This window comes from Ipomoea triloba, chromosome 12 (assembly GCF_003576645.1).
Source record: "Ipomoea triloba cultivar NCNSP0323 chromosome 12, ASM357664v1".
NCBI lineage: Eukaryota > Viridiplantae > Streptophyta > Magnoliopsida > Solanales > Convolvulaceae > Ipomoea > Ipomoea triloba.
The window spans coordinates 2,510,664-2,538,244 of record NC_044927.1 but is presented as its reverse complement, the minus strand read 5'-3'; the positions used below and the strand labels follow the sequence as shown (position 1 = coordinate 2,538,244).

Sequence of the window (27,581 nt, the reverse complement as noted above, 5' to 3'; positions counted from 1 at the left end):
GGGTATGATTGAGTGGAAAGGATTCATATATCTTTATTCAAACGTTGAATTCGGGTTCGATCCTTAGCTTTGGGTATATATATGCAGCAATTTTAATTCTTTGATACACACACGCTCATGTGGGAATGTGTAACGCACAAAATGAATGACATATAAAAGTCAAAGTGAATAATAGATACAGTTTACATATCATCATATGCATGTTATAATTTTGTTTGGTTCACTTTTCTATTCGCATGCACATGTTCTTCTCACTTTGGCAATTGTTCTCACCTAAAATGACCCTTATGTCTAAAATTTTTAATAAAAAGTTAATTAGTCGTTGTGATATAATGATAATTGAAATTTTTATTTGGATTCTAATTAATCATGAGTTTAGTCTTTGTATCATTTTAAAGTATCATACTTTATCAAGCGGTGTTGCCTTGACCTGAGTAAGAATATAGGTTCAATTAAATATAGATATTAGTAATTACTCTGTACGTAAATCACAAATATTATCTAACACTAGTCAAAAGTATATATTGAGTTTATTGTTTTAAATGTAAATATGTATGTCACCATATATCCATCATGGGACCTTAGCATTAAATCTTTAATCATGGACGTGTTTATATTATGTTTTGCAAGTTGCCAAGATAGAGGAAAAGTCTTTGAAGAAAAAGTTGAAAGGGAAATATATTGCACTAAAGTTTTATAAACTTTTACACGTTAAATGAGACTGAGACCTTCTGACTTAGGTTAAAAGAAAAATCTTTCCATCTTTTGCCAAGAACAATTTTGTTTGAAACATTATTAAGCATGTGGTATTTAAGTGTGTGAGATTTTCTTGCCTCACGACATCACATCATATTTTTCGGTGGAGCATGGGATATTTAAATGAGGGTTATTACATAGGACTAAGGTCACCTAGTGTAATATGCAGTGTCCATCATCCTATAGTAACTGTGAGTTTCCTTGTCGCTCAAAACAAAAAAAAAAAAAAAATTCTCCTGAAAATGATGGACGAGTTGGCGGAACATAATTCTCGTATAAAAAAGTCACGAGTTTAATTCTTGTCAAAACTCTTTTTGTCCTGCTTGTCGCACGTAGTACTGAATCTTTTTAATTCAGTTTACCTATATTGTGTGATTTGCATACTATTACAGAGCGAGATTTGCCCAATAATGAAATAATTATGCTTATATATAGTTAAATCTTTTATTTTCGCAGAAAAAAAAAAAAAAAAAGGTAAGGCGCAATAACTTTTAAGTTACTATTTTATATACATGTGTTACTTGATCTTTTAAACCAACTCGCTCTGCTTTAGCTAAGATAGTTAGTTCTTGGTCTCTTGAGTTACGAAAGGCTCTCCTACAAAATTTAGGAGCGGACCCGGCCTCTCATTTGTATTCTCGACTTACTAATTAATAATATCGTTTATTTTTTGTTCTAAAAATACCATTTTTAGAATATATATTTTGTATTTTCTGCATGAAAATATAGGTTGAGCTATGAAGCAGTAGTTTGGACAGCACATACCATACATATAGTTGGTAGTTGCAAGTTACCCTCTCGCGGCCATTACATATTCCTTTCGATTTTAATCCTGGACCCCACTTATGCGCCACCTCATTGTATTTTACTTTCAAATAAATAATTTTTGCGACGCCCAATAAATGTTCGTTCTAGTCGACTAGAGCTTAGATATGAAATATTTTGAAATATGAAGATGTTTTTAATGAATATTTCTTGGGTTAGATTTAGATTTAGAATATGATGTTTTAACACAAAAAAAAAAAAAAAAAAAACTTTTAAAATAATAAATTAATGTGTAATTTGTTGAAAAAAATATTTATTTTAAGTGATCATTTTGAGTGGGAATTGAATTCTACCTTATCGTTGGAGCACGATTTTCAAAGTGATTAATTATTTTAATTTCTTCGTACATCAATTGTGAAAATTATTTTCTTTGAAAACTACAACTTTATTCCTTGATAACAACTTTTGTTACCACCAATCATCGTATACGGGTTCATCATGTTCTTGATCATTGATAGCTACCACATTGTTGCACAACTTCTCGATGTGGTCCTATTCGTGGGGCAAGATATCACCACATGTAGTTTATTTGCGTCCAAAGCCCAACAGCCATTACCGAGTGAGGGTCTTGTTCCTTAACCACTGGAACCGTCTCGGTCAAGAACCTTGACAAGCCGAGAGTAGCGAGGTAGAACAGCATCTTTTGCTGCCATCTCTTAAAGTATGATCCCGAAAACTTGTCCGGCTTTTCAGCCGAACCACTTGGTACCGTAGGTACCCTCATCGTGGGGATATACCCCTCAGAGCTGACACCCCCTTGTGAACCTACGTTCACTGGTGCCTGGGAAGGTGCAACAGTGTTGCCGTTCCCACCATTGTTGTCACTAACGACATTCGGATTAACATCCTCAGTGTTTTCCATTTCTTTCCAGAAATTCGAGAATCAGAAGGGGAAGAAGCAGATAAAGTTTTAAGACTGTTACAAGGTTGATCTCGAAAATACAAGGAAATAACGGAAATACAAACAGAAAATTATCCACGAAGGATAATATAACAGGAAATATCACAACCTACAAAAGGTTGAAAACCTGAACTACGGTTGAGGATGAAATCCGGACGATCTCGGGTGGTTGGAAGCACGAGTCGTGTTGCCACTCTCCTTAAAACCTTATTTACCGCCTCCCGGGGTGCTGGAGCGTTGCGGTCTAGGTTTCCCAGGATAAAACGTACTACGATCCAATCGTTCGAGCACACGAACTTGGATCCGGCGAACTAGGAACGTGGGTTCAACGCAGGTGGCTAGAAGGAAATGTGAGCAGAGTTTTGAGGAGAAAGCAGTGTATTGCAGTGTGTTCTTGGTGTGTTCCAAACCTGCTGCTCACAACGAATATATAGTGGAGGAAATGGATCATAGCATTAATCATGGCATTGATAATCCATTTGTAACCTCCTCCCACTAGCAGAATACTTAATTCTGTCATTAGCACACATTTACACCCACTACTAAGTCCATTATTCACGAAATAACTCTGAAAATAATGATTGGAATTAATCAAATTAATTCCGTAATATCAAGAGTCATTTCTGAACGGACACAGTAGGTGAAACGTCGCGTTCGAGAAGTTACTGGAGTCGCAGTGCGAGACATGGTGCAGACTGTGAACCATCGAGATATCGCTGTGCCGCGAGACGTCGAGAAGTGCAAGCTTCGAGACATCATGCCGGCAGCGAGACATCGCACTGGTCCGCGAGACATTGGACGCGTGCGCCAACCCGGGCTGCGCGACATCGCACTCGCACGCGAATGACCTTCGAGAGGTCGACTCCGCTGAGCTTCGAGACATCGAACTACCTCTCGAGGTCAGCTCATTTGATGTCTCGAACGAGAGATCAGTTCGATCTCATGTGGTCTGAGATGGAAAACTCGTTCGGAATTTCCGAACGACATTCGTGCCCGTAGGTGCCGGCGCACACAAGTTCAAGCCTTTCCGAACTCATTTTGAGATTTGATTTGCATCCCCCCCCCACCCCTTTGCGCGCGAGAGAGAGCCTCTATGCCATATAAGTCAATTAGCCTTAAAAAGGCTCTTGTATTTATAGTGGGGCAAATCTTCATTCCCAACCAATGTGGGACAAAGCTAATAAGCTTTTCCTCACTTAAAATTCCATCTCAAATGGGTCTACTTTGAGAACCAATTTCTCATTCACCCATTATCCATTTTGAGCGTATAATATATCGATCTTTTCGTCTCACTACGAAGAATCCGAATCCACTTTGACCCGACCCAAATCGGATGTGGACCCTACATATATTTATACCACAAAATGGCCACTTAAAATGCTATTTTAGTGCTATTTTTCCAACAGATTTCTCATCCTTCATCTCATTTGGGATGATTTCTTCTTATTCTCCTTATTAAGATCCATGCAAAAATATAAAGTTTGCACCGAAATATTTATTCATTTAGGGTTGAAATTGATTTGGGAATCAAGGTCCGCATTTCTGCATGGAGCTTAATAAAGGGAAGAAGACTGAATTATAAGGAGGTTGGGCGGTTGAGGATATTATATTAATGCATTTAAAAATCATTTAGCATCTCCCGTAACTCTGCCCTCCCAGTGTGCCACAACTCTCAAAATGGGTGGCTTCAATCACCTTCTAACGCGACAGTTCAGTCTCTTATGGCTCAATCATCAGCTGCCAAGTTTCATTTGTTGAGAGCTTTGGGAAACATATACCAACGTTATTTTCGAGAACAAAGCTCCAATTATATAGGGAAAAAAAATTGTATTTTTGGTCCTTTATCTATACTTATACAGTTATACTTGTGGTACAAACTTATCTTTAAGTCATATACGCGACTATATTTAAGTAATTTAATACAGAATATTAAGTTATGCGCGAAATAACGATTTTAGTCACTTGAGACTTTTCTGCCACCAACATGTCTCTTAATAAAGTGGTGAATTTGGTCCTTTAAAGGCTAAACTCGTCACTTTGTGCATAACTTAGGGGTTAAAGTTGGTCACACATATAACTCAAAGACTAAACTTATACTATAATTGGATATCCAAAAATTCCTCTAGAAAATGAATTATTACTACAATTAAACTAACATGTTTTTGGTGGAGTTGTGCGTATCACTCCTTATTTTAGATTCTGGTTGAAGAAAGTGAAGCCGGTGGTTGCGTTTCTCAAAATGATCAAATTCATATTCTTGCCAACACCCTTTGTATTGAGCATGTCGCACCAAATTTTTCTAGCGATTTACTTCTCATGTGGTTTGTATGTCAATTATACATAAGAGATGAGTCCATTCATTACATAAATTCTGTAATAATTGTAGTTTTTCCTCACCACCAAAAAAAAAAATAAAAATCCTCTTTTTCTTGCACTTGAATGCTATTTTTGTGCATGATATTTTTAATTTTAGTTTTTACCTTTAATTTGAACTTAGTAAGCTATTGACTTTTTAATGAGTGTATCATCATTAATATTTATTACCATTTCAATCTCTTAGAACATCCTTATTTGTTTGGGGCTTTTAATTGGTTTTTCTTCACTTTCTTGCAGAGATGAATTGGGAAGAGAACATGGGAGAGAGAAAGGATAGAAGTGTATGCGCTCGGCTGGACGCTTTTTTATTTCGCTTCAATTCACGCATGGAGTGCAATAGCCTTTTTTATTTTGAAAGGGTCCCATAGAGATAAAACCCAAATCTTTCTGAAAAAACTTTAAATCTTCCCTTCTTTATTTCATCTCTCCATATGTGCATTATAATCTAAAAAACACATAAAATTCACTATTGTGAATGTTGTTATGTAATTACCACCGTACCATTACACTTTAGGAGCTTAGAAACTTGTGATAGGAGTGGTGATACAGTTTGTTGCATTTTGAATTGAAGGAGATTTCTGCAACATATATTGTATAAATACTAATGATGTTATGTTATTAAAATATTAGAAAAAAATTTAATCGATGTAAAAAAAAGAAAAAATTACATAGCTTCATATTTCAAATATGTGACAAAGCTTTATACTATATTTTCTTCCTAACATAATTCATTAACATTATATATAAAAGTTAATATACAATTTTGAAATCTACTTAGCAAGGGGTAACACTTGTTTTTGCCTCTTAGCAATGGCTAAAAAATTAGAAACAATGTCTCTCACACTGTCTCACACACAAATTAAAAAACTTCAAACTAAAAAAAAAAAAAAAACATGTATAAAATAATATTAGAACATTACCAAATATTACATCAACCAACTTAAACCGTTCAAATAATTTTTTAGTGATCAGATAATATATAATTAGATATAATTATTACATAATAAAAATATTAATATTAATTGTCAAATTTAAACAATTAAATATAATTGTTAAAATATATAAATATTTATATATTTCTCACAAATAAACCCAATAATAATAAAGTGTTATGACCTCTAACTTTCAACCACTGTATGATCAAGAAACTCCAACAATGAATCAAACCTAATAATCATAACAAAAGATTATGTTATATCACTTTCAACTCTTCTGTAATTATGAAACTTTCCCAACCGAATTAAACCTAATAACAATAAAGATTATGACGTGTAACTTTCGATTCTAATCATAATAAATGTTTATCTTAGTCTTACTATCTTTAATAAAACTGTAATATGACTTACTGAAATGATAGCTAACTGTATCATGAATGACACAAGATAGAAAGTTACACATCATGTGTGTTTAGTACATCCCTCCTCTATTTTTAGAGTGATTAAATTTTTGGTCCTAAATTTATATATGGTAGTCTACTTTTAGGTGTTTATGTGTGTGTGGAACTGTGGACTGTGGACGGGTTCAAATGAGAGCACCCCCTGCAAAAAGTTATGACTGATCTTAGTCGCCCATCAGGATTCATAATTGATGATTTTAGTAAAACAGAATTATGGGGTCAAGTTTATAATTTATTACAAACATTATTTTACAATATTTATAAAATTGACTCACCCCTTTTTTGCCTTTTTTCAACAACACTCAACAACTAATCTATCCAAATGAATAGATCATATCAGTCATCAGTTTTTACCTAAAGATTTGTTTTCACGAACCCATATATATATATATATATATATATATATATACACACACAAATTCAAATTTAACTCAAGAATTATATTGAACTAATTTCAAATTCAAATATATGTAGTCGAATTTGTTTTATTAGAGCTCAATCAAATTGAATACTCTATTTTACCGGCCTCTTCATAATCTTGAAACGAATTTAGCATATAATTAATTTAATAAAGTTGTAGAACCTAAGTTACTTAAGTTATTAAAAAATAAATAAAATTAAATGAAGGACTCCACGTATTCCCCTGGAACCTTCATTGTACTAAATTTCGATGTAGTGCCACATAAGCACGTGGTTGTTTTACTTCAATAAGAAAGTATTATCTACTAAGTGCATATGATTACATAATTACACATGGTTAAGACTTAAGAGTCTAGTCTAAATATACACTTTAATTTACTACAATGAGCTTTCTCGTTTTGGAAGTTAGCTCTTTCGTGTGGTTTTGATTTCTTTCTTTGATATAAATTCAACAAAAAATTAAATCACAATGTTTATTTGTAAATGAAGAGTAATGTTACATTCTTATTCTAAATTTATCTTTCATGTTTACTTCTCATAGCAATAAAATTCTTTATATTCATTGGTCACTCATGAATTGACTGACTTTATAATGAGTATTTTATTTTAAAAAAAAATATACTTAACAATCAATTAAATAAAAAGAAATTTATTAAATATTTTCACATAAATAATCTTAATCGCTTTAAAAATAAAATCTCAAATTTTTATTACTCCTATAATAAATATAGGTATGGTGTCTCTCTCAAGTATTCAACACAATGGAAGACATCCAAAACCTAATTCAACCCACACCTAGTTATTGCACATGCAATCATCTTGATCCATAGTTGTCTTCAACAATTCTAACTTTATCAAATTTTTATGCCATATGATGACAATGGAATTTCAACAACTAGTACTAATAAATTCTTTATTTCTTTACATTAATCCAATTAAGTTTCTAGATGCTCTTTCTTTTTCTTCAATTTTCGAACTTTTTTTTCTCACCCCCCAACCACAAGCATTGTTAGGGAATTGTAGGTGGACGGGAGATCCGTCACAATTTACATATTGAGTGAACATTCAGTATATAAATTGTATATTTTGGACTCTGGTCCACCTTGTAATATGGCTTGTTTCCAAATAAAATTAATGTATAGAATTATTAAAATTGGTTTTCAACAATTTGACTGTAAAGTTTGAATTAGGAGGAAGGAACTAGAGAGAGGGACAGAACGTGGAGTCGTAATAAAGAACAGATAGCTTCCATTGTCAACCCTAATCAATGGTCATTTGATTAAAACCTTTGGATAATGATAAATTGCAAGCTTGAAATTCTATCTAATTTGATAATAGCCCGACCCTAAATTAAATAAAATCAAACGTAACTATCCAATCTAATACAACTAACAATATTTTTATAAATAGAATAATTATTACATTTGTCATATCCACTAGTCTCGTCAATTTTCTTTAATATTTTATTATAGTTTCTATTATTATAAGTGTCTAATAGTAATTTTAATATAGCTTTTAAATATATAAATTTTTATATATTAATATTAAGTTAAATATTATGAAAAATTAAATTATAAATAACTTGAGTTAAACCTGATTAACTGAACTAAACAAATGAAATAATATTCTTACAATTCAGTATTGCTAAATTTTCTTACTACAATATAATAAAATCCAACCACTTACATCCTGTTTGGTTTGTGAAAAATTATTGATGATGAATGAAATTTAAATTTCATGTAAAAACATGTATTAGGAAAATTGATTCTATTGTTTAATTGGCGGAAAAAATATTATTATGAATATTGATTATATTGTTTGGTTGAATTTGAAATTGTAAAGAACAATGATTATAAAGACTAATATGGTCCTACACATAATAAAAGTAATAATAATTTATAAATTAAAATATTATAATTATATATTTTATTATAAAAATATATTAAATATTATAGCAATATTTAAATAAGCATTATTTAATAACTTTTATCCCCAAACTATGTTTGATGGGGCCTAGGCCCAATGTTAACTAGGCTAGGGAGGGGAGACCCGAGCATTAATTATGTCGAAAATAATTGGAGCCCAATGACATTCTTTTTGGAGCCTAAATTGGGTCGAGAAATAAAGTTTGGGGGGCCAAAATAGGGTAAGGCATAAAGTATAGGGTTAGGAGCACAAATACTAGATGATTGGGCTGTAAAGTGGAGAAGGGGAGAAAGTTTGGGGTCCAAAGCGTGGTAAAACGCAAAGTACAGGGAGTCATAGCGCAAAGCTTAGGGAAGGAGAAAAGGGTGCATTTAATAGTATTATATGGAGCAAAATATAAGAAAACGAGCAGTGGGGACGCCGACCGACGACCCTAGCGTTGCCAAAATAGGGTAAGGCATAAAGTATAGGGTTAGGAGCACAAATACTAGAGGATTGGGCTGTAAAGTGGAGAAGGGGAGAAAGTTTGGGGTCCAAAGCATGGTAAAACGCAAAGTACAGGGAGTCATAGCGCAAAGCTTAGGGAAGGAGAAAAGGGTGCATTTAATAGTATTATATGGAGCAAAATCTAAGAAAACGAGCAGTGGGGAGGAATGGTTCACTTGGGCCGTAGGGACGCCGACCGACGACCCTAGCGTTGGATCTTAGCTCACTGGTAAGTAGAAGACCCTGTGGGGCTCAAGCAGACCGCCGGTGGCTAACTTGCAGACTACTCCCAAATCCACGGTCGGTCGATCGTGGAGCCTTTTTGCCCCTTAGCCACCCATTAGTGTTTGAGGGCCTTGGCCGATGCGGATTGCCCACTAATCGGCAAATTGCTCGGGCAAACCACTCATCGTGCGGTATGGTGACATGGTAGGGTACGTGCACAACCTTCGAGTAATTGGCCGAGACCTCAAGCATACTCTACAACGTGACATGCAAGGAAACGTTTGGCAGTAAAACACAACACATGGTGCAAAGCGCGTATGGTGGAGGGCAGAGCATTGTGGTCCACACCTTACAGGTAGTATAAGAATTAAAAAGGCAGGGTGGTGTCTATTCCAAACTATCATCAGCATTCTTCTTCTCTATTGACTTCTCTTTCAGTCAACGACACAATACGTCAATTGTCTTCTACGGTCTATTAGTTACCAGTAGTAGTCTACGCACCTGTTACCCGATTTTATGATGAGTCCGATCCATTAAAAAGCATCAATGTTCATTACAATTAAGTTATATGAGAGTAATTTGGTCATGTGAACTTTGTTCTCAAATGTTCTCAAATGACATGAAAGAATAAAAAACAAACCAACCTAAAATGACCAAAGAAAATTGTTGAAATATTAAATATATCTGCCTTGGGCAGTCCACATCTTTGACTTCTTGGGCAGACTTCTTGAGCAGTGCAGTGTAGTGTTTACCTAGAGCAGTGTAGTTTTATTATGTCTCTTGTGTGTATATATATTAGTGTGTATATCTGAAATAATAGAGAGTAGAGAGTAGAAACATCTTGTAATCTTTGTATAGATCAGAAATATAAATCAGAAACTTTTCTTTCAGTTCTGAACATCAGTTTTCTGCATTTTTTCTGGTCTGAAACATCAGTTTTCTACAAAAATATTTTCTTTATATTTGAAAATTCAAGTTCCTTTGAAAAAAAAAAATTTTAATGAACCAAGCAAAGTTTACTTCAATTTTTTCCTCGGAAAAAGTCTTCCGGCGAACCAAACGCCGTTATGGTTCAATCAATAGCAGTCTTTGTAGTTTGTAAACACTGCACATTCCACGTGTAACAAGCAAAAGAGAGGAAGCATAAATACTTGCGGTTCTGGTAGTTGAAGACAACTAGACAAGGAATGCCAATCCACGAACAGAAATGACAGGTTGAGAATGCACGCAATTTATTAAGGTTTCAACAAATGTATGTATACTATGTCAACACCTACACACAAGTCATACAAACAAACAAACAAAAAACTCCCCAAAATTTTTTAGAGGAAAGTAATGTTTACTCTGACCTTTTATTTTTATTCCACTGCTGTATGGCATGGATGGGCGGGCTGCTGCAATAGGTCAAAACAACACCCATGTCAACACAACATTAAATGTGGTGCATCATCATAATATAAAGACTACAAAACTGCATCATCAACTGTTCAACCCCCAACCACTAAAACGTGATCTTCGTGGTGGGTTTGCATCCCTCTCACCTCTCACCTCCATTATGCGATTCAAGTTCTTCTGCTATTTTGATCGTTGCGCTTTTCGTACAAAACTTCACATGATTTTACCAAACATTTCCTGTCACACACAGCCTAGAATGGAGCATGATCCATGTTTAGGCGAGTACAGTACTAAAACAAGAATCACAAGACCCTTCACTGTATCAAACCTACCTGGTAGCCAGTCAGATCTAATAATCAAGTGTGTATCACAACTTCACAAGATACATCATTAGTGACACATCATTAGTGACGATCAGGATTTGAATGCTATGCATCTACAAAGAAATATGTACCGAATGTTAAGTTAGCTTCACATTCTCACATACTCCCTCTCCCACAATATCCATCATGCTAACTGAAAAGCTGTCTAGAATTGCTCCCCGACTACCCTAACGGGGCATTTGGTTGGAAGGAGGAAAATAGGGAGAAAAGAATTGTAAATTCTGTGGGGAAAAAATAAAGTGAGAATAAAGTAGAAATTCAAATTCCATTGTTTGGTAGGCAGGAATTAGAATTACTAGGAATTAAAATGGAAAAAATGATATAAAGACTAAAATATCCTTGTGTAACAATAAAAGGGAAGAAAGAACAAGGGCAAATTTGTCCACACAATGATTTTTTTCTTCCCATCTTCCATGGAATTTCAATTTCTAGGGGAGGGGTTAGAAATTTCAATTCCATGGTTGGAGGGAATCAGCGAATTGCAATTCTGTGAAATTGCAATTCCCTCCAACCAAACAATGAAATTTTGGTTGCTTGAATAAGGTGTGAAAAGAATTACAATTCATGTGTACCAAACATGCCATAAGTAATCCGAGTTCACCATGTGATATGCACATTTATTTCCTTCGCGGAGTGTGTAAACCACTCCTCAAACATTTATGTCTTGAATAAAATTCTTACAGTGGTCCAAAAGAAAGAATAAATCCACCATTTTCTTCCCATTTACCTCCTTTGTGGCGCTTTAACTACTATCTCGATAGTGAACCCTATAACTCACCAAAGAATGTTGGCTCAAGTGAAAGGAGTCTAAGCGCATAAAGACCTTGCACTTGTTTCGTTCACTGTCTTTCTTGCAGCATCCGTATTTAGTTTTAAATTACCCATGAACTGCACAACAACCAACAGATTTGGGGAAAATAACACTTTCCTATGGTTAATGATAATAACTAGTGAAGTGCATTAAATGTGTTCACAGGTAGCAGATACAAAGATCAAATTAAATAGGAAAAAGACCTGAACCAACCAAACAGGACCCTAGATGGTGACCAATTTAGTTTTGTCTGTATACTCCGTTCATGCTCGTACCTGATTAATGTCACAATCACAACAAACTAGATAAAAAGCAGATTATAATTATTCTTCCAACTTCATCTCTTCCTACAGGTTAGATAATCTTCTTTTCCCTAAATTGGACCATTTCAAGATGACCTCAACCAACTCCATCATTAATATGAAAATACAGATTCCTAAGGAGAAAGAAATTATAAAAGAAGCATGGAATGCAAACAAAATAGTACACTAGCTGCAATTAGCATACTCCAACCCTAAACAAACAGAAAGAAGCAAAGAAAGGAGAGGCATTGGCAACACTGTAAAAGTTGCTACATTCATAGGGTGCTTGATGGGCACCTAGTAGTCTAGTACCTAGGCTCCGAAACTGTTTTTTATTTTTTCTAAACAAAAATTTCTCCCATAAAATACAAACGTTCAATAGCACATGATACTCTAAAACATGTAATATTGAACCATAACACATACAATTCATCAAATCTAAAAGTCTAAAACCTGTTGGGGCTGGAGACCTAGAGGTGAGAATTGCGAGCTGCAATGGTGCTGAGACTATTGCAGTCATGTGGCATTGGATCATTGGGCAAGAGGTGTCAACACTGATGCTACGAAAAATAAAGCACGATGGACTGTTGTGAAGATTAGGTTTGTTTTGCTCAGAGCTATATTGTTTTGAGCAAAACAAACAAAAATTATATATATATATTAATTATCAAATAAGAACCCATCCTCCCGTGAGAACCTGCGAACCAACATTAATGCACACAAGCAGCTACATAAATGCACACAAATTATTTCAGGAGTAGATTGTGTGCATTGTGCACTAGAATATGAGATTGTGTGCATTGTGCACCGGAATATGATATTGTGTGCATTTGTGTAGACGATTGTATGCATTTATGTACAAGTTCTCACAGGAGGAGGGGTTCAAATGTACAAGTTCTCAAGTAAATGCAGCTAATAACATGGTAGGAACACACAATATCAGAACCCTCAATCCTCTAACTCAAATGTAAACAACTTTGACATCATGTGTAGAATGGAATGTATTGAAGCTATATCAGTGCTGAAATTTTCCGGTATTGAAACTTCTTTAGTACAGAATATGTTTTAGCAGTTAAGCAGCAGAGAAATACAGACTAGTTATATGATGATCTACAATCCTAGACCAAAAAGTGAGTAGGAACAAGCCCTGATTGTATCATTTGGTGGGATGTCAAATACTGTGACCGGAAGGGCTGGAAATATTTCTGTAATCTGTATAACATTTTCTCAAACTAAAGACTTCAACTGAAATACAATAATTTACAGATGCAGGGCAGCAGGGGCAAAAATCTGCAACCGTCTATGAATTTTCACTTTTTCAATATGAACTATCAAATATACAACTGCATGCATAAACAATCAAGCATAAATAAAATCCAAAATAGGAAAGAACTGTGTTGGGTGGGAGGTAGGGTGGCGCTGAAACTAAACAGGGTTAGGAAGAAAGAACTATAAGTCAAGTATGCACTCAACAGATTGAGCAAGAAAATGGTTATAAATAACAAAGAATGATAAAACAATGATATAAATTGTAATAGTAAGAGCACTGAAAGAAAGAAAAGAAATTAATGGACTTGATCCAAATTATGCTTCTTAGCTCAGCCAAACGAGAACACTATCTTGCCATTTCAAAATGTACATCTCAAAAAAAACAATGTCCTAATAAAACTCAGGATAAGCAATAAAAAATTACAAATACAAAAGCCCAACAAGATCATAGATTTTTCTTATCATTATCTACCTGACTATTAAGCTTCAACATTGTATACTGTATTGTATTTGAGTATACAAAAATGAATACAAACTGAGAAAAGCAAAGAAGCATAATTATAGCTTCAAATAGGAAAGGGTAGCGGTTTGGAGGAGTTACCATTAAGTAGACAATGTGAAGAATAAGAGAGCAGACCAAAAGAAGTGACTTTAAAGTGGCATGAAAAGTATTTGTCTCACTTCTGTGTAGTTTTCCACCAGGTGCATAGTAAAGAATGACAAAAAGTCCATAGAGAGCCCCATATGGCAAAATCAACTCGTCACGCCTCAAAAGTGGGAACATAGAGAGCATGGCAAAACTTGTGAGCCAACGGAATATAAAAGGCTTTTCCCAGGCCAAGATGCTTGCTGGAAGAAGAGGCAAGAGAATAGATTTCTCGTGCACTGTCAATGAAACCACACAGCACAAATCATGATGTAGTAGTGGCACTTGTATGTGTGAGTGCACATGCAAAGTAACAAACTAGGGGAGAAAGCACAAAGTGATACATACCTTGAAATGAGAATAAGTAGAATGACAAAGCACTACTGAGCAGCCCATATAAGAAATTTTGTTTGCTAGGCACCAATATTAGCATCATCATTGAAGGAATACAAGAAGATATAGTTGCTGCAAGACTAAGAAGCCTCAGTGCTTGGGAACTGAACAATATCTTCCATTTCACAAGAACAGATGATGTGCACCAAAAATTAGCCACATAATCCTCATATATGCCCCTCTCAAATGGAGCTAGGCGTGAGAGAACCTGTAACAAGCATCAAGTTAGTTAACAAATTAGTAAACAGATCCAAATGGGTTGAAAGCGTGATGGGAAGTTTTTAAAAAAGGAACTAATTTGCATACTCCAAAGGAGAATGGGTCTGCAAGAATGTAGTGCATCAAAGATCTCCTATAGTTATTGATTGTATAATGAAAGAGTAGCATCTTTGTATATGCAACCAGCACGGCAGCACCTGAGACCCCCATCTATTATATAACATGAGAAAATCCTTTCCCTATTATAATCATAATCTACATCTCCTTCAGGCAGATTTGCTTAGTAGACATATTTTCTTATATAATATTATTGTCTACCTTCTTACTAGGTCATATACTCTTTCTTCACTTGCATGTGAGTTATAGTATTTCATCCATTGTAGCTAATGAGGATGTCATCGAGCTTTACATGCCATAATGTATTTTTGACTGATTAACCAACTCTCCCAGAACAAGCACAAGGGAGCATCAATGCTTGTTTCTCATGTCAGAACAGGCACAAATAGTGATACATGGCTTAAGGATGGGTGTTACCTCTACTTTCATAGAGACTGCTACTAGGGCTAAACGACGCACAACCTTAAAAGAACTTAAATACACAAATAACAACATAATAAAATTATTAATGGTTTACAAGCGATTAGAAAAAACTTATTAAAAATAAACTACAATCAAAAAGATGTTTGAAGATTGCATTAGGTGCACATTCTAGTCAGAAGGAAAATATAAACTTTCACAGATAAATGAGAATAATGCTCTCATTATATTCCCAGGAAACAAAAGAGATCTATAAGCAAAAGTAGCAAAGGAAGGTAAGCGAAGGTCACGGGTCAATTTTCTGATCATTAGACAACAAAGTTCAACTAGTAAAAAGGATCATAACCAAGGATATGATGAGATATCCATACCTCTAAAGGTGCTTCCTTTGAATAAAGATATGGCCACCAAATCACAGCCATAGTCCCTAATACTACTAAGCCCAACTTTGAGATTTCAAGAAGTGGATTTCTCTGCCTTAGACATTTACCGAAGAGGTAGCTGAAAAATGCAGGTGCAAAATAGGCGCTCATCTGCAGAAGTCCAGTCAATCATTAACCATATTGAATGAGCCACAATAACAAAATAACAGAATCCATATCAGTGCAACATGAAGTTTAAACAATTTCGTAGTCATGTAGTGTTGGGTTTTGACTTTTGAGCAAAACTTTGAAAAGGGAATGTTCAGGCACCTGTTTATGGTTAAGAGCAAGAACGAACAACACCGAACTGACAAGGTCTCTATCAGAAAATATTGCAGAAATAGCAGCCATTGTAAGGCCCAAGCTAATACAGTTGTACTGCAAAACAAATGAATGAAAATAGGAAAACAATCAACCCTAAAATTTTAAAATAGAGAAACAAAGTCACAAATGTTAGGGAGCAAACAATCCGGAATATAAAACAGACCTGAAAATGACCGTGATCAATCAAAATTAAACACGGATTCAACAAAAGCATCGCAATGTGCCATGCCAAACTACTCTTCCGTTGAACAGGTTTGCCATAATAATAAACATTAATAAAATAAAGAACTGCAGGAAAGAATATCAGAGCATCAGATGATAAAACCGTCCACCGCATTAACAGTTTCCTGCAATCGAGAAAACACACAACCTAAGCAAACAAACTTGGATGTTTTTAGATCAATTTCAACAAAATAATCGAGAGAAATGAAACTCTCTCGGGAATATATTCAAACACGTTGTGTGCATATTAAAATACCCGATGTAAGACTCGTAGCCCCGAGAAGTGTAGAGAGCAACTGACTGGGGATCGAAGAATCTGAGGAAAAGTCCATGAATGTAGCTCTGATAGGCAGTGAGAGGAGGGTAGTCGAGGCCCCAGTACATGAGATCATTCACCGTGCTATTACGGTACCATTCTTTTACTGGGAGATTGATTGTGATCTCCATCCAGTGGCGCTGGGCCTCGTAGTCTCCATACCTCGGCGGAGTTCCGGCGCCGGAGTATGAGTGGAGAGACACGGCGATTCTTACTAAGAGAGCGAAAAGACTGATGCAGAGAAACGAAGCTGCGGTACCTTTCAACACAATCCATCCCCAGATGCTGCCGTCGGAGGCTGAATCCTCGCTCGACGGCTTCTTCTCCATTTGAATCCGTTATAGGAAAAATGATCCGACAGAACCTCACCGGAGACCAAGTGATTGCTCCGATAAGAAAGACCGTCTTTAATTTCCATTGTACCATTAAACTTTATGTGTAATTACACTTTGGCCTATCAAGTTTTATAAATAATGAGTTTTCCCTTTCTATTTTCACATTAAAATTAGGGAAAGAAAGAGATAACTAAAATGGGAAGTTTATCATTTTTTTTTTTGAACGAAAGGAAGGGCTAAGCCCCAAAAAGAAGGTTACAAAGGAGATCATACTCCTCGAGCACTTGGCACACCGGCCATCACACTCCTAGTACCCAAAAAAAAAAAAAAAACAGCAGAAAGCTGGAACGGGGAGGACACTCCAAAAGTCCAAAAGATGGTCAGGATCCTCATCCATATTCCACGAAATACTCTTCCTCAAGAGCACCGTAATGAGGTGGATCATTAGGGTGTTCCCTCCAATCCCCCCACTCTTCCATTGCCCAGTCAGACTCATTGGGTGGTATATCTTCTTGCACGGTATATCTCACGGTTTCTCCTCCTCTAGATCCTATGACCAATGTGTGTTCGGTTTCAGCGGCCGCTTGTCTACTCTTCGGTCTCGTCTTGGTACCACTGGATTCCCCTTTGTAGTTTCCGGTCTTGGTGCCACTGGATTCTCCCTTGTAGTTTCCGCCATTTCTACCACTCTTGTCTTTAGGCAAGGCCTTGTCTGTATCAATATCACTGTGTTGGTTGTTTGACTGGCTTCTTTCCTTAATCTCTAAAGGTCCCTTGATTTAGTCTTCTCTACATATGTAGGTTCCATTTGTTCAGTTAGCCCATATAACACGCCAAATCTGGAGCTTTGGCCCAACGGCTTTACATGCGGATTATTCTCTCTTCCACTACCACCCTCGTTAGTGCCATGCTTGCTTTTCCTGTTGTTTCCACTAGCTTCACTGCCTTGCTGTCGGCCACTGCTACCTTGGACGAAACGCCTTTCCTTTCTTTTTGCCAACATCCATGACCCATACCCCTCGGTAACTTCTGGTCTGATGACCGTTGGCGTGTTGTCGGCATGGGATGAATCAGTAGTTTTCCAAACGGTCTCCTTTCCGGCTGGTTTGTTGCCGGAGGTTCCACATTGCCGGCCCTCTTCACCATAAGCTTCTGGATTTTTGTTCTTTGTTGGACATGTCTCTTTTCTGTGGCCATAGATGCCGCACCGAAAACAGACCAAGTGTAATCCTTCATATTCAATGATTCGGATCCTTTTTTTTAAGTTTAAACTTGGGCAGGAGGGGCTTAGAAATGTCGACCTCTACCAGTATTCTAGCGAACCAACCTCTGGAACCTGTGCTGGTATTCATATCTGCTTTAATTGGTCGCCCAATCTTCTTCCCAACTTTTTCCAGAAATCTGAAGTTGAAGTATTCTATGGGAAGGCAAGGAAACCTGACCCAAACAAGCAAGTTTTCTGTCTTATCTGTGGTTGGGTCGAAGTTGGGAGACCACTCCTTGACAACTAGATAATGATCTAAGATCATCCAAGGCCCTTCTTGTTTAGCAAACGCATAATCTGAAACAGATGAGAATCTTACCAAAAAATAGTCATTTTCCAGAGTCACTAAGTCAAAATGGGCATTGATTCTCCACATGGATTTAAGCTTTCTTAGAAGATAGTTGTAGCCCACGGTCTTCCCCCAAAGCTTGATGATAAGTGATTGAATCCAGGGCATGCGCAGTTCAGATTTTTCTTCCCTCGTCAGACAAATGTTAGGACAGTCATTGTCTTCCTCCTCCTCGTTAAACTCATCATCGTCTGATTCATAAAGAGCGGGATTGTCTAATCCCATAGACGAACCAAAACTTGCGTTGCCGGCAAGTTTTTCCTTGTATGACACCCTTTCTCCTTCGGGCGATCGCTCCCGGATGTCGATGTTTGGGCTAGACGCCGCCCCCTTTGGTTTGTCAACCTTCTTTGTCTCGTCGGTTGGAATCTGGCCACCTTCAGAGTTTGCAATGGGGTCTCCAAGACTCTGGTCCACCGTCGGAGCATCCTCCATGGTCTCATCTGTAGCCTCTGCTTTTTGTGTTTTCGATTTTTTTTTTAACACTCCGTTCCATGAGATCTTCATCTTCTAAGGACTTCCGGGGGTTACCGGAAGAAGTTCCAGAGAGTTTTTCCATCCCGCTACTAGATTTGGAAAATTTATAGTAGATGGACTTCCCTAGGAAGTTTGTCATTGATATCACTAAATTGTTCCAATTACAACTTTTATATAATTTAATTTATTTATTAATAATTATATTAAATTTCTGTATTTGTCATTCATATCACTAAATTGTTCCAATTACAACTTTTATATAATTTAATTTATTTTTTAATAATTATATTAAAATTTTGTTTTATTTAACTAGGTTGACGTAAGTGGTAAGTGGTCTTACACGGGTCTGAGAGTTTTGAACCTCCTCTTGTATAAAAAATCAATTTGATCAATACTTTGGCCCTTAACTGGGCCTGCTCCATGTGAACAAGGATTAGCTTGAGTATGACAAATTATTCTATGGATCCAGGTCTAAAAATATACAATTTATATACTTTATTTCACAATTTACAAATTGGTGTTTTCAGACCTGCGCTTGATCGAAAACATCAAGAACAAGCAGTAGATGAATTATGTGAAGGAAATATATCACTTCCAATCTGCAACTCCTAAAACATCATAAACAACTACACTCCCAACCTCCAATTACCATATTAATCAGTCATGCCTGCATTTTTTCCATTACAACAGTTCCACATATCCATCGACACAAATACAGAATGATAATGTAACCAAAATCAGTTAAAAGGGATCTCTCCAGACACCAGATACTGTTGCATAGATTCTTGAAATGATAACAAAACATACTGTTCAGATGTCTTAAAAACTCAAACTGAATAAATTTTGCAACTTTGATAAAACCAAGCATCCTTGTCTCACTGAAACATCAAAACAGCATCTACAAGGGTATTAAAAGGTCAGATTGAGCACAATGATGGCCTCACAAGCAAGAAGCAGAACAAAACGGGGGATTACAGCGAAAACTATACCTAGTAGCCGCACAAGAAAAGAAGCTAAGATTATGCAAAGTTGCCACCACTCTGTTGCCAAAGATTGATAATATCAGTGGCCTGATTAAGCAGAATAACCATCTGTTTCTGGGATATCCAAGGCTTACTCTCCAGCATCACCTTTAGCTCCTCCCAGGCATCTTTCCTAGGCCAAAAATAGTAAGGGCTTATAGGGATTGTGCCATGCCCTGGTATCACTTGGTCCAGTGAAATCCCAATGTTCTTCTCCAACCATATGAACTTCAAAACTAATCTAGGTTTCTCCATTGGCTTTACCACCACTCCAAGCTTCTACATTTTCCACAATTTATCGAATTTAATAAAAATTAAGTTAAAAAAAAAAAAACGCCTTTTTTCTGAACAGGGAAAAATAATCGAAATTATTTACCTCCTTCTGAAGGGGAGCCGAAGAGAACGAAACGGCGGCGGATGAAGATGCGGAGACGTAGAGCTTTGTTGAGAGAAGGGATGGTTGAGAAGCAGCAATTGGTGGTTGGGGAAAGAAGAGTTTGTTTGGCAGAAAGGGTTTGTGAGAAGAAAACGAAGATGCCGGCGATTCAAGAATAGAATTCACCGCCGGTAGTGCCGCCGCCGATAACATCATACCGTGTTATAATCGGGAGTTGTATGGGAGAGTCTATTACGATTTACGAGCTCTGGATAAGAGAGGCAGATAGGCAATCGAGTCTTCTATGGCGGTTGCGACTTGCTGAACCCCAAAGCCCCAACCACGGCCTAAAAGTTAAAAAAATAATAATTTGTACATGTTTTGTATTAAGAAAAGATAGTCTCCCAATTGTTACTTCACTCCAAATGAAGAGAATGGACTGTCTTAGCACATGTAAGTTATGCCAAGAGGAACAAAGTCTATTTTTCATGCCCTTGTAAAATGTAAACTTGCAAAGGAATGCTGTGCTAGATTGAGCATAATAATTAATTCAGATTCCTATCAAAACTATACTAACTGATTGATAATGTCATGACTCTTAACAATAACGATATATCTATTTTTATCATGTTGTGTTGAAACATTTGAATTAACATGAATGACAAGCTTTGGAGGAACATTTCCTCCTTGGCAATACAAATTACTAAGCAAACCTTATCTTATCTCAATGGTTGGAAGGAGGGGTAACGGAAGAAAATCAAAGAAGTGGACCTCAATCTGAAAATGTTGTGACTAAATGTAAAAAAACTCAAGCGGGATGGTTAAAACTGAACACGACTATAGATGCTGTTGGTTGAAGATTAGGATTTGGGTGATCCTAAGCTATGATCAAAGTCACTTCAAGGCAGCTAAATGCACACCATAAACAAGAGGCTACTCTCCAAAAGAAGCATAAGTGGTTGGCATCTGGAAAGCTCTAAGAACATCTACACTAAAGGTCTTTTGTTGATTTTTTTTGGGTCTCTTGTGATGTGGATGATAGAGAATATGAAGATAGTGTTTTTTTCTTTCTCTGCAATTCATTAGGTTTTTATTAGTCCAAGGAGAGAGAAGAAGACAAAAAAGGAAGTGTCGGTCTGCGCGTTCCATGCACTTTAGTGCTCAGCCGGGCGCGTTAGGCGCTGTTTTATCTTTTTTTTTTCCCTTTGCGTTAGAAAACAACTTTTTCCTCTCTCTTTTTTTTTCATTTTCTCTCACTTTCCTCTCTCTCTCTCCTAGTGCCATCTAAAAAACCGTGTAAAACTTTGACTGATATAGATGTTTTAAGTTGGCTAAAGATGATGAATTGTGATAATGTGAATGTTGAGTCAGATGCTCTACTTGTCATTCAGAGTCTTAATTCCGTTTTAGAAGAGACTTTTTTTATTTGATTTTGCTAGACATTAAATATAGTTTAGGTATGTTCCCAATATGTATATCTCTTTTGTTAAGCGTCTACGAATCGGGCTACCCATAATCTTGTGGAATGTCCCTTTTTAAGTCCGGATGCAAAAAGTGATTTGATAATCCTTCTCATTTTCTTTGTAATGTTTGGTTGGAATTTGTAAAAAGGAAAAAGAAAAAAAAACTAATTTTTTTTTTTTAAAATTAAAAGTATTAACCTGTGACCTCTTACTTGAGAGGGCCACAGCTATGCCACTTAACCACACAAGTTTTTTGGCAACCAATTTTTTTTTTTTTAAAGAAAAATATTAACGAACATAAGAAATAAGAAATGCAGTGATAAACAGGTGAAGAGAGAAGTGCATTGTGTAACCTAATCCATCAACAAATACTCGAAACTGCTGCTGTGCAGGTTTCTTCCAGCAGAGACACACTTCCATGGGATTAGGGCAAGAAGAGGGTGGTAGGACGAAGCTTGAACAAGGTACTCGCACATGTACATCTATTTTGAAACTATCCCTAAATTCGTAATCTGTCAATGCTTCGCGATTACTATGAAATGACTTTGAGAAGCTTTGTTGTTTTGCAATTACCCAATTTAGGATGCTTGCTTAGTTGCTTTTAAGTATTGGTTTCTGTTATTTAAGAATCAATGAACAAATTGCGTTGACTTAAAGTCTGGGAGATGAGGAGATCATCTTTAGGGTTGCAACTTTTCTGCCAAGCTTTGTGGTTTTTATGCGAGAAGTTGTATTTGAAACCTCAAGAATTAGCTGGCTTCATGGATTGTTTTCTTCTCCTGGGACTTTGTAGAGTTGGGAAATCTCATGGGTGATCATGTGCTGAACCTTGTCATATGAATAAATTATCTCTTATAGTTGACCGGCTCGAACCGATTGGGCCAATAGGCTCCTCCCACAAGGAGTTAAACTTGTAACCTTGCAATTAACAAGTTAACTGTCTGACCAACTTGTGTAATTGTAACCTTGCAATTAACAAGTCAACTTTATGACCAACTTGGTTAGGGCTGGCGTTGCCCCTTCAAATAAATTCTGAATATAAATATATGTGATTGGACCAAATGTGCTCAAAAGCCACTAGGTTCTACATCATTGTGTGATATTGCACATTTTGACTAGTAGTCAACTCTTGTGAAAGCTGTTTCTTTTACCTATGATTTTTAGATACTCACTTGTGACTTAACATGATGAACCTTGTTATTGCTGGTTTTTCCCTGGTCATCTGGCATAAGCTCGGTATTTTTGACATGCAAATGTTTCAAAATTTCAGCTTTGCGCAGCAAAATGGAGCAGGATGCGCAAAAGAAATGTTTTGAATATTTTGATAAGTATACTGAATGTTCTGAAAAAAAATTATTACTTGCGGGTTGGAGGTGCAGCAAACAGTTTAAAGAATTCAATGATTGCATTCGCCAGTAGTAAGTTTGGTTATATTATGCTCAAAGCTTGATTGTTGATGTTTCTTAACAAAGGTATATAGAGTTTTATTAACCTTAAAAGAGCTGGTTTTACATATGTGTTCTGCATTTCTGTTATTGCCTTCTTGGCATATGCATTACAACTCTTGGATATAGAACGAGTCATCATGGTTATTGTTAGAATCTAAGATTGGACCAAGGTCACACAACTGGGCTATAATGCACATGGGCTGAACCACACTAAAATATTGAATCTAATCAATTAGCTAGTATAACCCATGACCTTATAAACCCATATGTTTTCTCTTATATTTTCAATGTAGGACTCTTAACAATTTGGTGTAATGCCATTTTGATGCTCTGTAAGCCTCGGCCCTTGGTTTATACCTGATATAATCATCCTTGCCATAGTTTACACTGTCAGCATGCATTTTTGTTTGCCATCTATGTGATATGCCCCTCTCCAAACAATAAACCTCGAGTTGAATCCTATCTCCCCTTTTGATCAAACATACCAAACAAATCTATCTGATGCTACTGTGGTATTTGAAAATGCTATTGACATTAGAAAATTGTCCAGATTCAATTGATGGATAATTGGCGATGTGGAATAAGCTCCGGTTACTTGTGTCTTGCTCAAAATTCAGTATGAAAATCTAACATAACTGCATGTGTAGTTCCAGTTATTTGAAAATTTAAGGAAGACTGTACATGATTTATTATATATGTTCTCTCCTTGCAGTTGCAATGACTCGGTCTTGGAAGAAATGAAGCATAAGTACTCACTTTAGCAGGACTTGTAAGTCGGTAAGGGGCCAATGAGAGTATAAGCTGTGCAGTTGGAATATTTCTAAGTTGTATTGGTTCCCAGTCTGTAAGGTCTTGTAAAACTCGACGGTGTACTCTGGCATTGTGCCTCGGTGCTTGTTGGTGTTGTTTGTGTGTGTACAAATAAGGCAATCGAGATTCAATCTCGATGCCTCTAATACCGAGTCTCACATCCATACCATTGAACTACAAGGTCAGTGGCATTGTTGTTGTGTTGTATTTATGACTAAACACTGTACAAGCTTAACAATTTTCACCTCTGTTAGCTTTTCAACTTTTCACTTATTTTCAATTTTCAACTAATTTTTTAACTAGTCATGCCAACCATAATCTTGTGAGCAACACTGGATCTCTTATTATTATAAGAGAAAATTGCAATTTTCGTCCATAAGTTATAGGGTAATTGTAGAATTCGTTCTTGAGTGTTGGTCATGCTCGCTTTTCGTCCCTAAGTTATCATTGGCGTGCACTTTTTGTTTTTTTCGTGCTCACTTTTTGTCCTTTGAGTTATACTAAAATTGTAAATTTCGTCCCTAATGTTTTATTAGTAAAGGGATGAAAAGTGCAACATCATTGATAACTTAGAGATGAAAAGTGAGTATGACCAACACTTAGGGATGAATTTTACAATTACTCTATAATTTAGGAACGAAAAGTACAATTTTTCCTTATTATAAATTAGGAATGGATACTTTTGTTTAAACTTTTATCTAATACTGCATAATAGAATTCAGCGAACTCTAGCTCTGTTTTCTGGGATGGTAATGCCTTGATTGCAATGTAATTCGGCTAGATAGTAAAACATATGATAAAGAATGGAGCTTGAAAGCAAAATGAGAAAACTCAGAGAGAAAATGCCAGATCTATTTTCTATTGATAACGGTATACAATTGAATTCTCTGTACATTAATTTGAAAATAGGGGAAAGTTGTTAAGTGGGGTAATGGCCCCCAATTGCAATGATATTTAATTATTTATAACAAGTATTTTTCTTTAATGAAAGACTACAGAAAGAATGAAGAAACAATTGAACATGGATAATGTTAGTAACATAATTGTACCTAGTATTTCTACTCTTCATCCACAGTCGCATTCCAACTTGAGTTAGAAATGTAAAAGCCTAGACCATTGGCATGTAAAATTTTATTAATAATCTTGACCAATTAAAATTTTTGAAGTCATGTCTATAACAAAAAGATTTTAAATCCAAAAAGAAAATGAAAGTAAATTAATTTTTGTTGAATTTTAATTCAATGATTCCAATCTGTCAAATAGAGCATTTAATCCAAAATTTTGCTACGCAAGATTTGGCGTGACGCCCGTGACTACGTGAGGACCGCGACAGTCCATACATACATGTGACCCCCCAAAAGGTCGAAGCCGCCACGCGCCGCCCCCAAGTTTCTCCACCCTAACGCGTTTTCTTTATAAACCGTCTTTCTTCAGTTTGCTGTTTCAGTTGCAGGTAATTTATCCATATCCTCTCTCTCCTCCGTTCCGAAAGGTATTAGTGTTCTTAGATCTCCGTTTTATTTGAATACTTTTGTGTTATCGCTGGAAGTTACAGATCGGAAATCCTTGATCATTAGATCCTTTTACTTGGGCGAAGTTTTTGATTTTTTTAATCATTTTCTGTTGCTTGGTAGAATTGTTTGCTGTTTGTTACTTTGTTTAGTTTAGTGTAGTTATGTTTACTGAGTAATAAGCCATTCTAGGCTTCATTTCATTTCTTCTTGTGTGGATTTTTGCTGTGTTTAAATGGTCTTATAATGGTGTATTAGGTTAAAATGATTAGTTTTTTAGATCAAGAGTTTGGTTGTTGAACTTTTGAAGGTCTATCAAGGGATTAAGAGCCAATATTTTATATTTGAGCACTCTTACTATCTCAACTAAAAGTCTTAGTTAATAGTTGGAATGCACATGTATATAAAACCATGTTTGTCAACATTCGAATTCATGATCTTTGGCATGGGGTTGATTTTGTGCCCCATCTGAACTAAAAGCCTATGCCTAAGTTAATAGTTGGAATGCACATTTTAAATATAAAATTTCAGTGTGTACTCAAAATGTGATGATAATAGTATGGATTTTATGATGACTATATGAACATTGATAGATGCAGGGATGTATGTTTTGATTTTAGTATATTGCTCTAAGTTGTCTAGAATCTTTGCAGAATTAGGTATTAATTTATTAATTGAGTATAGCAAAGATGGTGTCAACTGAGTCAACTCGCGAAGAGAATGTGTACATGGCCAAGTTGGCCGAGCAGGCTGAGAGGTATGAGGAAATGGTGGAGTTCATGGAGAAGGTTGCCAAGACGGTGGATGTGGATGAGCTAACTGTGGAGGAAAGGAACCTTCTTTCGGTGGCGTACAAGAATGTGATTGGTGCGAGGAGGGCTTCGTGGAGGATCATATCTTCGATTGAGCAGAAGGAGGAGAGCCGTGGTAATGAGGACCTTGTTAAAACTATTAAGGAATATAGGGGTAGAATTGAGGCAGAGCTCAGCAAGATATGCGATGGCATATTGAACCTTCTCGAGTCCCACCTGATTCCCTCGGCTTCGACTGCTGAGTCCAAGGTGTTTTACTTGAAGATGAAAGGCGATTACCATAGGTACCTTGCTGAGTTTAAGACCGGGGCTGAGAGGAAAGAAGCTGCTGAGAGCACTTTGTTGGCATATAAGTCTGCTCAGGTTGGTGATTCTTCTAGATACGCTGCTGTCCATTCAGTTTAATTTATTGGTGCGTATTGCGTTTAACTTTTATTATTGGTGATGTAGGATATTGCATTGGGTGAACTGGCTCCAACCCACCCGATTAGGCTCGGACTTGCCCTTAACTTTTCTGTGTTCTATTACGAAATCCTTAACTCACCTGACCGTGCCTGCAACCTTGCCAAGCAGGTACATTAGCTTCTCTCTTTTCTTCCATGAACTCTGCTCGCTTCAATCATAGTTTTGGTGTTCACTTTATCTTCATAACATTGAGCGTTGGCTGTGCAAAGTATGAAAATACTATATTTGGATACCACTATTTTTTTCGAGTTCGAGTTATTGTAAAGTGAATCAAGATATTATTAAGGATATTCAATTATCGGAGTGTTATTGAAAAATGGATGTAATAGAACAATAGCATTTCCTTATGTATCTGTTGTAGGCCTAAAGGTATTTAACGCCAAGCTTGGTTCAATTGTTTCATGATAAGTATAGGTGTGTTTGTGAATTCAACAATATTGGCACGTATGGAACTTGTAAAATTCTTTTGTTATCTCGATAGGCCTTTGATGAAGCCATCTCGGAGCTAGACACACTTGGTGAAGAATCTTACAAGGACAGCACATTGATCATGCAACTTCTCAGAGACAACTTAACGCTGTGGACTTCTGATACCGCGGTCTCTCTTTCTCTCTCTCTCTCTCTCTATATATATATATATATATATATATATATATATATATATATATATATATATATATATATATATATATATATATA

At 36.2% G+C, this 27,581-nt stretch overlaps 4 protein-coding genes and 1 long non-coding RNA gene across 7 annotated transcripts in view; 1 reads left to right on the top strand and 4 right to left on the bottom strand.

Annotated features, from left to right (window-relative positions):
* Positions 1 to 10,524: 10,524 nt before the first annotated feature.
* On the bottom strand, positions 10,525 to 11,536 carry LOC115997952. Its single transcript, XR_004093810.1, has 3 exons — positions 11,039 to 11,536; positions 10,860 to 10,957; positions 10,525 to 10,705 (listed from the first exon to the last, which is right to left on the bottom strand). It is a non-coding gene; the product is annotated as an uncharacterized LOC115997952 (long non-coding RNA).
* A 2,240-nt stretch (positions 11,537 to 13,776) lies between these two features.
* LOC116000370 (probable dolichyl pyrophosphate Man9GlcNAc2 alpha-1,3-glucosyltransferase) lies at positions 13,777 to 17,009 on the bottom strand. Its single transcript, XM_031240442.1, has 6 exons — positions 16,491 to 17,009; positions 16,176 to 16,359; positions 15,959 to 16,066; positions 15,638 to 15,799; positions 14,466 to 14,718; positions 13,777 to 14,356 (listed from the first exon to the last, which is right to left on the bottom strand). Exons 1-6 carry the CDS (start codon positions 16,877 to 16,879, stop codon positions 13,917 to 13,919), a joined length of 1,536 nt encoding a protein of 511 aa, XP_031096302.1. The 5' UTR covers positions 16,880 to 17,009; the 3' UTR covers positions 13,777 to 13,916.
* Positions 17,010 to 17,274: 265 nt separating this feature from the next.
* Positions 17,275 to 18,933, bottom strand: LOC115998814. The gene is made up of 3 exons (XM_031238472.1): positions 18,213 to 18,933; positions 17,751 to 18,115; positions 17,275 to 17,658 (listed from the first exon to the last, which is right to left on the bottom strand). The coding sequence occupies exons 1-3, from the start codon at positions 18,931 to 18,933 to the stop codon at positions 17,275 to 17,277; spliced, it is 1,470 nt and encodes a 489-aa protein (XP_031094332.1).
* Positions 18,934 to 19,469: 536 nt separating this feature from the next.
* On the bottom strand, positions 19,470 to 20,738 carry LOC115998440 (30S ribosomal protein 3, chloroplastic-like). Of its 2 annotated transcripts, XM_031238019.1 has the most exons (3): positions 20,374 to 20,738; positions 19,965 to 20,276; positions 19,470 to 19,873 (listed from the first exon to the last, which is right to left on the bottom strand). In XM_031238019.1, the coding sequence occupies exons 1-2, from the start codon at positions 20,587 to 20,589 to the stop codon at positions 19,995 to 19,997; spliced, it is 498 nt and encodes a 165-aa protein (XP_031093879.1). In that variant the 5' UTR covers positions 20,590 to 20,738; the 3' UTR covers positions 19,470 to 19,873; positions 19,965 to 19,994. The 2 variants fall into 2 exon arrangements, with proteins under 2 accessions (XP_031093879.1, XP_031093878.1); XM_031238018.1 differs by having other exon boundaries at positions 19,576 to 20,276; positions 20,374 to 20,736.
* A 4,690-nt stretch (positions 20,739 to 25,428) lies between these two features.
* LOC115999030 (14-3-3 protein 4) overlaps positions 25,429 to 27,581 on the top strand; it is a 4,524-nt gene continuing 2,371 nt past the window's right edge. The window contains exons 1-4 of one of the 2 annotated variants that reach the window (XM_031238757.1): positions 25,429 to 25,547; positions 26,259 to 26,780; positions 26,868 to 26,990; positions 27,364 to 27,480. In XM_031238757.1, coding sequence (XP_031094617.1) covers positions 26,295 to 26,780; positions 26,868 to 26,990; positions 27,364 to 27,480 — 726 coding nt within the window. In that variant the 5' untranslated portion in view covers positions 25,429 to 25,547; positions 26,259 to 26,294. Of the gene's footprint in view, positions 25,587 to 26,258; positions 26,781 to 26,867; positions 26,991 to 27,363; positions 27,481 to 27,581 lie in introns of both variants that reach the window. The other variant, XM_031238755.1, reaches the window with a different exon arrangement.